Raw genomic sequence first — 12,790 nt, forward strand, 5'->3', positions numbered from 1 at the left:
GTAGTAAAGGAGTTTTGCTACTTGGGGAGCAAAATAACTGATGATGGTCGAAGTAGAGAGGATATAAAATGTAGACTGGCAATAGCAAGGAAAGCGTTTTGAAGAAGAGAAATTTGTTAACATCGAGTATAGATTTAAGTGTCAGGAAGTCATTTCTGAAGGTATTTGTATGGAGTGTAGCCATGTATGGAAGTGAAACGTGGACGATAATTAGTTTGGACAAGAAGAGAATAGAAGCTTTCGAAATGTGGTGCTACAGAAGAATGCTGAAGATTAGATGGGTAGATCACATAATTAATGAGGAAGTATTGAATAGGATTGGGGAGAAGAGAAGTTTGTGGCATAACATGACCAGAAGAAGGGATCTGTTGGTAGGACATGTTCTGAGGCATCAAGGGATCACCAATTTAGTATTGGAGGGCAGCGTGGAGGGTAAAAATCGTAGAGGGAGACCAAGAGATGAATACATTAAGCAGATTCAGAATGATGTAGGTTGCAGTAGGTACTGGGAGACAAAGAAGCTTGCACACGATAGAGTAGCATGGAGAGCTGCATCAAACCAGTCTCAGGACTGAAGACCACAACAGCAATAGATCTCCCAATTGCTGTCGAGCTATTTCTTCGAATTCAAGCCACATCGGGTCTACATTTACATTGTTAATTTGGAAGAAATGGAGATTGTCTCTCAAGAAGGTGTCAAGCGAATTTATATCTGCTTTTTTGAATGGATATATTTTTCGTTTATTTTTAGAGGATTTTAGGAGTTGCCATATTCAGTCTCGCTACGACAACTCTGTGTTCACTAATCTCTGTATTCGTTTTGATGCTCGTTGTTAGCTGAGGATTATTTGTTACTAAGAGATCAAGTGTGTTTTCACAACCGTTTACTATTCCACTGGGTTCATGAACTAACTGCTCGAAATATTTTTCAGAGAATGCGTGTAGCACAATTTTTTGAGTTGCAACAGTGCTACAAGAAATGTGAGCGAAAATTGTGGTTCTCCTCAGCGTATACAAGAACGTGCAGCATTCCTTACGTCCAACGATGAATAATTGGAAAACGGTTACGACGTGATAGTTTTCCATATATATAATGTCCCAATTTTATGTATATTTATTGCATAATGTACCTATACATGGGATTTCGGTCCGTTTTCTGAATTATATACTGCTGTGTAACTTAAAAGGTACGCTATATTCCCTAATAACCACTAGAAATTAGTGAAGCAAGTCGTGGGTGTTTTGAACCGTCATCTGGTTCCCAATTAATAGAAATAGCTATTGTATCAAGAAGACTAGCTATGCTAGTGATGTCTCCAGTTACCCTGCGTATTCTGGAGCTGTTTCTCGCTATCGTTTTAAAATCGGAAGTTGTACTTCACATATAGCTTTAAAAAATGCAAACAAGATTTTTCATTTTTGTTACTAAGTATAAATTTCGGAAATATCAAGCACCATTGTTCACATCACCTACGTTTCTGGAATTCACGCATGTATAATATTATTTATCTAGAGCTAATGACCTTGCTGGCAGTAGTACGGTAAGGAGAAACTAATGGGTAATTGAATGACAAAACCTACTACGTATTTAATGAATTGCTTTATTGAGAATACGGGAAGAGCGACTTTTTTCTGCTGTCTACCTGTGTTCGGCACATCTTTCTATCTGAGCGTCTTTTCAGTCGACAGCCTTTGCAGAGGACTAAGTTTGTCCTTTCCACGCGTTGTAATGACGAGGTACTTCTACAAAATGTCAGGCCAAGCTAACATTTGCACTGCCGTTCGTTGGAGGTACACCCCTCACCCACATCCACGGGTTTCTCCCTCTCCCCCATCCCCTCTCCTTCAACCGGCTTTCTTGTCCCTTCTCCTCCACTTTTGGTTTCAGCGGTGCTTTTGCTGTATCAAGCCACATTTATGATTACTCTTAAGCGGGTAAACCATAGTGCACGGCTAATAGATAGAAATCTACGTTTCCCATCAAAATTATTTTCGCATGACACGAATTTTTCATGATTTACCGCTTGCCGCGGTGGCCTCGCGGTTCTAGGCGCGCAGTCCGGGAACCGTGCGACTGCTACGATCGCAGGTTCGAATCCTGCCTCGGGCATGGATGTGTGTGATGTCCTTAGATTAGTTAGGTTTAAGTAGTTCTAAGTTCTAGGGGACTAATGACCACAGCAGTTGAGTCCCATAGTGCTCAGAGCCATTTGAACCATTTTTTTCATGATTTACAGAAACTGTTTGGCACGGAAATGCCAGTTTGCTTTGACGTCTGAGGAATTCTTCACTTAAAGTACTGTTTGAACATAAAAACATACAGTCCAAAAATAATTTTGGTGAAGGTACTTAGTTCTTATAAACTGATAACTGTATTTGCATTTAACGCATAATTATGTGTTAACATATAAAGAAAATTTTCTTATAAAGTAAGCTTATAGTGCAGTTTGCACATTTAACTATTGGATACAGTACAAAAATATTTCCTTTGTGAAACCAGCACCTATTCTTTAAAAATGTTGATTGTGTGCTTATTCATGTGCTATTAAAAAGTTCATATGTATAAAAAAAAAACTTTGTGGTCATTGTCAAATTGTAAGTGCTTGCATTAATTCAAATCTATGGTTTTTATTTAATAGCGAAATAACTGAAATATTCTGCTCAGTGTTTCCAAGAAGATCAATTTGTTACTATGGTTGATTTTGCGTGACTGTTACGAATATTAACGCCTGCATAGCTTCTCAACCATTGTCAACTGTCATACATAGTAGACAGTGCCACTCCGTCCATTAGAGGTTAAAAGACTGAAATTTATGCATGAAAATCTGTGCTTCGACATTCTAACATCAAGTTGTAAAAAAGTTAATACACGAAACTTTATAAAAATATGTTCGCGACTGTAAATGCATAATGTACATGTGGCTGCAATACAACATGAGGAAAACGCAGTACATACTGTTAAGAATGCGTTCCATGTGTTCGCAGTATAAAATAGACACTCATATGCTAAAACAGAAACTCATATGCTAACATTACCTAAAAAGGAAACTAGACTTTTCTACCAAACACATATTGTAATATTTAAGCATCTTCAGGCTGTTTTTTACTAAAAAAGATGTTATGAATTGATGAGATTCAGTGATGAAGGCTTCCAAGCCACTGTAGCCGTTAGTAGGTCTTTATTGGAAACGCAATAAAAGACTACACAACAGCTAAAGCGGCTTGTACATCCCATCAATTCATAAGAACTTTTTAGTAAAAAAAAAGTTTGAATATTCTTAAATATTAACAATGTGTTTTTTTATCCGTTGCTACTCGATGTACAAAGCCACTCACTTCGCAGTAGTTTGCAGAGCATGGATTTAGATATTTTACCTTCGTTGTATCTCAGGGCGAAGCGAGCAGTTTCATGAGAGGCGCTATATTAACAGTGTAAAATATCGATTGGACGTGATATATTATTCTGCATTTCTCGTAAAGAACAACGCAGTTAACGTTACTATTGTTAATTCACGCGATTTCGACCGATATAGTAGTTATGCCAAGCAGCTGCGCCATTGAAGACATTGAATGTGGTGAGGTGCTCTTTAAAATGGCAATAATTTTCCATTACTCGTTGTGCAGTACTTCGATAACACGTGTGGTTGGAAGGAAGCTGAAACTGTTTTTAATTAGAAACGTGATCTCAAAAAATTTGCCCGTGTATTACCGTTATGATGCGAAGGTAAAATCTTATAAGAGGAAAACGGTCCTGCTGTATCGTATGCCACTCACTTCGAAACGAGGAAAGAACATTTGGATGAAAATTTACTGAGAATAGTACAGTGAGTTATCAGTATGTTAGCCTCTCTGCTCTGTACTTCTGAATCGGTAGAAGTCTGTAGACTCCGGAGGCGTCGGCCGGTAGTCATTTGTTTACCTGCCTGACTACACTGTGTCGGATAGTCATTGTTAAGTTCTAAGTTGATAGGCTGTACTTCATTATATTTCGTGCTGTTTCCGTACCTGGGGATAGTTGTACGTAATTTTTGCAGTTAGGACCTTTATTAAGCATGTAGATATATAAGACAATTTCAGTTTTGATTGCGAAGAACATTTAAGCGATTTTTAACTCCGAACGTGACTTCTGCGTCTCGTATGGGATTATGGCGACGTAGATGAATGTTATGTAATAATTAGAAACGACTCGGCCACTGTCTGTGCATTTTAAGTGTTACGGCAATAATTGTCGAATAAACTCGTTAGTTCAGCGGATCGCTGTTACCAGTGCAAAGAGAAACAAATTTTCAAATATTCCCAATAGAGACAACAGGGCGTGCTAAAAGGGAATGCCTCTGAATTTTAATGTGAAAGCTTCTAAAGCTTCTTAAATAAAACAAACGTTGTTGACATTCTACATCTTTACTCTTAATGTGTACATATTTATTTCTCAACATAGCCGTTCTGACGACGTTCGCCCAATGAGAGACTAGTTCGCTGATACCGTCACCGTAGAATGACACGGTTGACAGATCCCCAACCTCACCTCTGTTTGCACCGCTTCATCACTATGAAAGTTAAGTCCACGAAGGTGTTCTGTAAGTTTTGGATACAGATGAAAATCGGATAAGGCCAAGTTGCGCCTGTATGGAGGATGATCGATGACAGTGGACCCAAGGCGTCGGATAGTTGCACATGTTCCAGCGCTCGTGTGTGGTCTCGTAATGTCACACAGAAGGAGAGGGTGCTCTTCGAATTCGAAACTCGATTACAATACACTGTTTCTCATGCAGCAACATAGTTCAAAATGGTTCAAATGGCTCTGAGCACTATGGGACTCAACTGCTGTGGTCATTAGTCCCCTAGAACTTAGAAATACTTAAACCTAACTAACCTAAGGACATCACACATATCCATGCCCGAGGCAGGATTCGAACCTGCGAGCGTAGCAGTCGCACGGTTCCGGACTGCGCGCCTAGAACCGCGAGACCACCGCGGCCGGCAGCAACATAGTTATCTCACACACCGCCATTTTACAGTTCGCAGCGCTCTGGCAGCAGAGGGCTTGCAGATATGAAGGGAAAAGATGTAAAATGTTACTAGCGCCAGAGTTGTTTAAAGAGCTTTAAGAGTCTTCACATAAATTCGGAGACATAACTCGTATGTTACTGGACATTCTTTTACCAGATTGGGAGCCACAGATGAGGTTCAGAGGAATGTCGTCAAAGAACCAGATTTTACTTCTTTCATACTTCTCAGGGTGTTATCACAAGAAGCTAGGTGTGACATAAAAGCGACGTGTCCTCTCCACTGAGGGCGCTCATACCCCGGGGGCAAGGGTTGAGCCAGGTTTTTTCCCCTAGAAAATGATTTACAAGCCGTGTTATGTAGAGTTTTAACAGGGTCGAACTGGAACATTTTTATGCCTACTTACAAGTCACCATTCGTCTTCTGAAATATTAAAAACACATCATATCCCGGGTCTGGCTCTACCCCCCTCCCCCAACATACTGTAGTATGAGCGCCTTTGCTCACCACGTATGTAGCAGTCGTTGGTTTATGGTTTAGTGTTAAAATTCCGAGACCTTACGTTCGTCGAAGAATGAAGCAAAATTTTGCTTCCTCCTACATACACTCCTGGAAATTGAAATAAGAACACAGTGAATTCATTGTCCCAGGAAGGGGAAACTTTACTGACACATTCCTGGGGTCAGATACATCACATGATCACACTGACAGAACCACAGGCACAGACACACAGGCAACAGAGCATGCACAATGTCGGCACTAGTACAGTGTATATCCACCTTTCGCAGCAATGCAGGCTGCTATTCTCCCATGGAGACGATCGTAGAGATGCTGGATGTAGTCCTGTGGAACGGCTTGCCATGACATTTCCACCTGGCGCCTCAGTTGGACCAGCGTTCGTGCTGGGCGTGCAGACCGCGTGAGACGACGCTTTATCCAGTCCCAAACATGCTCAATGGGGGACAGATCCGGAGATCTTGCTGGCCAGGATAGTTGGCTTACACCTCCTAGAGCAGGTTGGGTGGCACGGGATACATGCGGACGTGCATTGTCCTGTTGGAACAGCAAGTTCCCTTGCCGGTCTAGGAATGGTAGAACGATGGGTTCGATGACGGTTTGGATGTACCGTGCACTATTCAGTGTCCCCTCGACGATCACCAGAGGTGTATGGCCAGTGTAGGAGATCGCTCCCCACACCATGATGCCGGGTGTTGGCCCTGTGTGCCTCGGTCGTATGCAGTCCTGATTGTGGCGCTCACCTGCACGGCGCCAAACACGCATACGACCATCATTGGCACCAAGGCAGAAGCGACTCTCATCGCTGAAGACGACACGTCTCCATTCGTCCCTCCATTCACGCCTGTCGCGACACCACTGGAGACGGGCCGCACGATGTTGGGGCGTGACCGGAAGACGGCCTAACGGTGTGCGGGACCGTAGCCCAGCTTCATGGAGACGGTTTCGAATGGTCCTCGCCGATACCCCAGGAGCAACAGTGTCCCTAATTTGCTGGGAAGTGGCGGTGCGGTTCCCTACGGCACTGCGTAGGATCCTACGGTTTTGGCGTGCATCCGTGCGTCGCTGCCGTCCGGTCCCAGGTCGACGGGCACGTGCACCTTCCGCCGACCACTGGCGACAACATCGATGTACTGTGGAGACCTCACGCCCCACGTGTTGAGCAATTCGGCGGTACGTCCACCCGGCCTCCCGCATGCCCACTATACGCCCTCGCTCAAAGTCCGTCAACTGCACATACGGTTCACGTCCACGCTGTCGCGGCATGTTACCAGTGTTAAAGACTGCGATGGAGCTCCGTATGCCACGGCAAATTGGCTGACACTGACGGCGGCGGTGCGCAAATGCTGCGCAGCTAGCGCCATTCGACGGCCAACACCGAGGTTCCTGGTGTGTCCGCTGTGCCGTGCGTGTGATCATTGCTTGTACAGCCCTCTCGCAGTGTCCGGAGCAAGTATGGTGGGTCTGACACACCGGTGTCAATGCGTTCTTTTTTCCATTTCCAGGAGTGTATACTGTCAGAACGTGATGCCCCACAGCTCTTTTACACACTGACGGAAAGAAGAATCCCAACACCAAGAAGCGTTGTGCGACATAAATGAAAGTTCCCAGAATGAGATTTTCACTCTGCAGCGGAGAGTGCGCTGATATGAAACATCCTGGCAGATTAAAACTGTGTGCCCGACCGGGACTCGAACTCGGGACCTTTTCCTTTTGGGGACACTCTCCTGCGAGGAGAGCTTCTGTAAAGTTTGTAAGGTAGGAGACGAGAAACTGGCAGAAGTAATGCTGTGAGTACCGGGCGTGAGTCATGCTTCGGTAGCTCAGTTGGTAGAGCACTTGCCCGCGAAAGGCAAAGGTCCCGAGTTCGAGTCTCGGTCGGGCACACAGTTTTGATCTGCCAGGATGTTAAATGAAATTTGGTGTGCATGTTTCTACGATGACGTATATTCCAACTTCGCGCCAGTCGCATAAGAGTGAATGGCGCCAGTAGCTAATGATGTCTTTTAAGGAGACAAAGACGCCATTATCAACACCTCACTGAGTTTGAACGAGGTCGTGTGGTAGGGTTACGAGAAGTTGGATGTTCCTTCTGCGTTATTGCGGAAAGACTTGGTAGGAATGTATCCACTGTACATGATTGCTGGCAGCGGTGGTCACGAGAATATACGGCCACAAGAAGACCCTGCTCCCGACGGCCACGTGGCACTACCAAGAGAGAAGACAATCGAGTTCGGCGTATAGCTCTGGCTCATCGTACTGCATCTGCAGCAGCACTTTGAGCTGTAGTTGACACCACAGTGACGCAACGAAATATTGCAAATCGGTTACTTCCAAGGGCAGCCCCGAGCCAGACGCCCTTTAGCGTGCATGCCAATGACCCCAAACCATCGTCATCTGCCACTTCAGTGGTGTCTAGCGAGAGCTGATTGGAGGGCGGGATGGAGGTCTTCAGTGTTTTCTGATGAAACCTGGTTCTGCCTGGTGCCAATGATGGCCGTGTGTTGGTTACAAGGAGGCCAGTTGAGGTTCAAATGGCTCCGAGCACTTTGGGACTCAACTGCTGAGGTCATAAGTCCCCTAGAACTTAGAACTACGTAAACCTAACTAATCTAAGGACATCACACACATCCATGCCCGAGGCAGGATTCGAACCTGCGACCGTAGCGGTCGCGCGGTTCCAGACTGAAGCGCCTAGAACCGCTCGGCCACTCTGGCCGGCGCCAGTTGATGGCCTGCAGCCAACCTGTCTGCGTGCTACACACACTTTACCTTCTTCTGGAGTTACGATCTGGAGTGCTGTTTCGTATGACAGCAGGAATACTCTTGTCGTTATCCCACGAATCCTGACTGCAATTTTGTCCGTCAGTCTGGTGCTTCGATCTGTTGTGCCACTCACGAACAGCACTCCAGGGAGTGTTTTCCAGCAGGATAAGGCTCATCCACATACCGCCATTGTTACCCAACGACTGTCGAGATGTTGCTTTGACCTGTTCGATCATCAGATATGTTTCTCCAATCGAGCACGTATGAAACATCATCAGACGGGCAACTCCAGCGTTATCTACAAACAACATTAACCGTCCGTGTGTTGACCGACCAAGTGCAACGGGCATGGAACTCTGTCCCACAAAGTGACATCCAGCACCTATACAACATAAAGCATGCACTTCTGCAAGCTTGCATTCAACGTTCTGGCGGTTACGCCGGTTATTGATGTACTAGCATTTCACATTTATTATGGCTTATCGTACACTTACATTAACCTGTGGTCTTGCAACGTTAATCAACAGTGTTACAGATGTGGTCTCGAAATTTCACTACGCAACGTTAATTATTTTTTGTTGCAGAGATTTTTTCCTGTGAGAGTATGTGAAATATGTCATATTACCACCATGAGCTGCTTTACTTTACTTACACAACCAGTTTCAATCGTCTGACCATTATCAGGTTCACAAATGTATTCGCATCATCATGTTATGCGATATATAAAAATATAATCGTCAGGTGATACAACCATGAATTACACACTTTTATCATATCGTGAAGAAACTGAAAAAGAAACGATTATCGGAAGGACGGGCGCAGCATATATTAAGTCAAAACCAGCTTAATTTTTATGCATAAGAAACTTTTCCTTTATTTTATCTATGGATTATTGCAAGGTGGTGGTTTTTAAGCGTAAAATCTCATACGTTATCTGTGGAATATTGCAAGGTGATGGCTTTAAAGCGTAAAATCCCATGGTAATAAATGTTGCTATGTTTATTAAACATCTAGAAGTGTTAGTATGCTATTCATAGTAAATAACGCTATTTTTCAGATTTCCAGCGGAGCTAATATTGCGTTATTGCCAAAAGTATGTGGTCGTATTTTAATTTGCCGTATTTTAAGTGCTGAAATTGTGAAAGATCATGTTGCAACTTAAATGTAATTAGAATATCACAGGCTACTATACAAATTGTGAACCCTGTGATGACGATAATAATGGTTGTAATCAATGACATTTTCCTGTTTGTAGCCCTGCCATGATGATGGAGCTGAGCCATAGTCTGACGCTAAATGAAGAGGCCCTGCGTCAGATTCCGGAGGCCAAGAGACCAGTATTTGTATTTGAATGGCTTCGCTTCCTCGATAAAGTTCTTGTAGCAGCACAGAAAGTAAGCCATTCTTCTTACTGATGATATTACAAAATATGATTTTCATAGGTGATCATCATCTTAGTGGTATGCTCCCTTAGTCTTGAGAGGGAAATAGAGGATTTAGCTGTTACGGTTCTAGAATATTTAAGTTTTTGTTTCCAGTTCGACTTTCTCTTCAAATGAAAGCAAGAAAGTAGTTAGTTTTATTTTCGTTTGTGACTATTTATTGAGAAAGTGAATGACATATGAAAAGAAGATGCAGTCAGCCCTATTAGAATCATGTAATAAAACAAATAAAGCAATATAAGGAAAAGGGGTAGGTTAGGTATAAACGAAATGAAAAGAGTAAAGGAGAAAAAAAAGAATGGTGCAGAGGAAGGGTAGAGCAAGACAGCATGTGCAGTGTCATTGCTATTAATTTTACTATTTAATGTACGCTGTACTACAATATGTCATGCTGTAGTGACCTATCTCCCAAAAGTTAAAGTGCTATTTGTATCTCTGTGTTATAACTATATTTAGCAGGTTTTTACTCCTCTGCACAGTTTAAAAATCACTGTCATACTGAAGGTACTGTACATATATAATCAAGCACACAAAGGGATAATGGCCCATTCTACAGGCAATAAAAAGGAAGACAGATGTATAGATGTGTACACTGAAGTGACAAAAGTAATGGGATACCTCCTAATGGGGCAGTGGACCTCCTTTGGCCCAGCGTAGTTCAGCAACACAATGTGGCATGAACTCAACAAGTCCCCTGCAGAAATAGTGAGCCATGCTACCTGTATAGCTGTCCATAATTGCAAAAGGTTTGCCGGTGCAGGATTTTGTGAATGAACAGGTGTGTCTGTCTTGATTACATCCTATAAATGTTCAATGGGATTCATGATGGGCAATCTGGGTGGCCAGATAATTCACTAGAATTGTCCAGAATTATCTTCAAACCAGTGGCGAACAATTGTGGCCTGGTAATATATTGCACTGTCATCCATAAACATTCCGTTGTTGTTAGGGATTATGAAGTCCATGAATGGCTGCAGAGGGTCTCCAAGTAGCTGAACATAAACATTTGCAGTCAACGATCGCTTCAGTTGGACCAGAGGACCAAGTCCAGTCCTTGTAAGCACAGGCCACACTATTATGGGGCTACCACCAGCTTGCACAGTGCCTTGTTGACAACTTGGGTCCATGGCTTTATGGGCTCGGCACCACAGTGGAACTCTACCATCAGCTCTTACCAACTGAAATCAGGATTCATATCCCATACACAGTTTTTCAGCCATCTAGGGTCCAACCAATATGGTCACCAGCCTAGGATAGGTGCTGCAGGCAGAGTCGTTTTAGCAAAGGCACTCGCCTCAGTCGTCTCCTGCCATAGCCCATTAATGCCAAATTTTGCCACTCTGCTCTAACAGATACATTCATCGTGCGTCCTACATTGATTTCTGCAGTTATTTTGCTCAACGTTACTTCTCCATGCAAATGCTGCTGCTCAAGGTCATTAAGTGAAGGCCGTTGGCCACGGCATTGTCCGTGGTGAGATGTAATGCCTGAAATTTGGTATGCTCGACACATTCTTTACACTGTGGATCTTGGAATTCTGAAATCCTTAATGATCTCCAAAATGGAATGTTCCATGCGTATAGCTCAGGCTACTATTCCATGTTCATAGTTTGTTAATTCCCACAATGCAACCATAATCACATTGGAAACCTTTTAACATGAATCAATTGAGTACAAATAACTGCTCCAGCAGTGCACTGCCCTTTTATATATCATACGCATAACGCTACTGCCATCTGTATATGTGCATGTCACTGTCCGATTACTTTATTCACCTCAGTGTATTAAGTGTTATAAGTAACTGTATTCACAAAATATTTACAATAAAAGTAAAAAAAAAATACTTGAAAGTTTTCTTCTACAGAATGTAAAAATTTCATCATCTGAGTACATTGTTATCTTATAATTATTAGAGCTGTCTGACGAGGGAGTCACAGACAAAAAACGCAGCTGTGCGAACATTTTGTAGATGAAACTACACTTGTGTTTGATAGATAATTTTTTCAATTAACATCTTTTGTAATTTTCTGTTACAGTCTGATATCAAAGGGTGCCAGAAAAAACTTGTAGAGCAATTGACTCAACATATACAGGAATCACCTGGTCCACCTACAAGAAAATTGATAGCACGATGTTTAGCAACACTCTTCAGTGTTGGTGACACATTTTTGCTGTTCGATACTGTCAACAAATGCAATGATATCTTGAAAAATAAAGATGATTCACCAAGTTTTCTACCAACGAAGCTGTAAGCAACGTTCATTGTTAAACAAACTGCTTCATACTACAACTAGTATTGACACTAAACTATAGACTGTAAAAATAATAAATAAGATTAAAGAAAAGGGCAGACTAACAAGAAAATATTAACAGCTTGACCTCATATTTTAAGGAGAAAAAAGCGCACTTGCAAGGTATCAGCCCCAGCAATCAGTCCCGTGGAAAATTTGGGTAATTCTGATATTAGGTTAGTGCATAAATAGTGATGTTATTCCTTAAGTTTAATGAACATAACTGATGCACAGAACAGACTTTAGTCATCAGTAATATATTCTCCTTCACTATTTACAACAGTCTAACAATGCTGGGGTAACTTTTCGATTCAGTGACCATAGGAATCGTGTGGTTTTGAGACGGATAACCCATTGAGCCCTGTTCGCAGCACATTTTCATGTGGAAAGGAAGTCCCTTGAAGGTTGTTTGACAGATGCCTGAAAATATGAAAATCTGAGAACACAAGGTGAATAAGGTGGGTGTGGAATGACTTTCCAATCCACATCCAGTATAGAGTCATTCCATGTCAAATCAACACACCTATTTTACCTCACCCTCTTAGATTTTGCTGAAAGTTGGTATACTTATAGTGGGCACGGAGACTAAGAAAAATACCAAATTTAAATTTTTTATCGCAAACCATTCCTGAAATATGGTCACGTAAACTTATCAAAAACTGGCCAAAAATGTGTGAATGGACTTTTTTTAAATTGCCCTAGGTGCTGCCCTAATTGAGCTAGAGAACTGGGAAAGGTGTCATTTTGCAGCATTTTTCATGCTCTTTC

At 42.5% G+C, this 12,790-nt stretch overlaps 1 protein-coding gene across 3 annotated transcripts in view; it reads left to right on the forward strand.

The window, feature by feature from the left end:
- LOC126297831 (HEAT repeat-containing protein 5B) overlaps window positions 1–12,790 on the forward strand; it is a 472,968-nt gene that overhangs the window by 277,550 nt on the left and 182,628 nt on the right. For all 3 annotated transcript variants that reach the window (XM_049989077.1, XM_049989078.1, XM_049989076.1), the window contains 2 exons: window positions 9,545–9,683; window positions 11,768–11,979. In XM_049989077.1, the coding sequence (XP_049845034.1) occupies window positions 9,552–9,683; window positions 11,768–11,979 (344 nt within the window). In that variant the 5' untranslated portion in view covers window positions 9,545–9,551. The remainder of the gene's footprint in view (window positions 1–9,544; window positions 9,684–11,767; window positions 11,980–12,790) is intronic.

The sequence above is a fragment of the Schistocerca gregaria genome, chromosome X (genome assembly GCF_023897955.1).
Source record: "Schistocerca gregaria isolate iqSchGreg1 chromosome X, iqSchGreg1.2, whole genome shotgun sequence".
NCBI classification, from domain to species: Eukaryota; Metazoa; Arthropoda; class Insecta; order Orthoptera; family Acrididae; genus Schistocerca; species Schistocerca gregaria.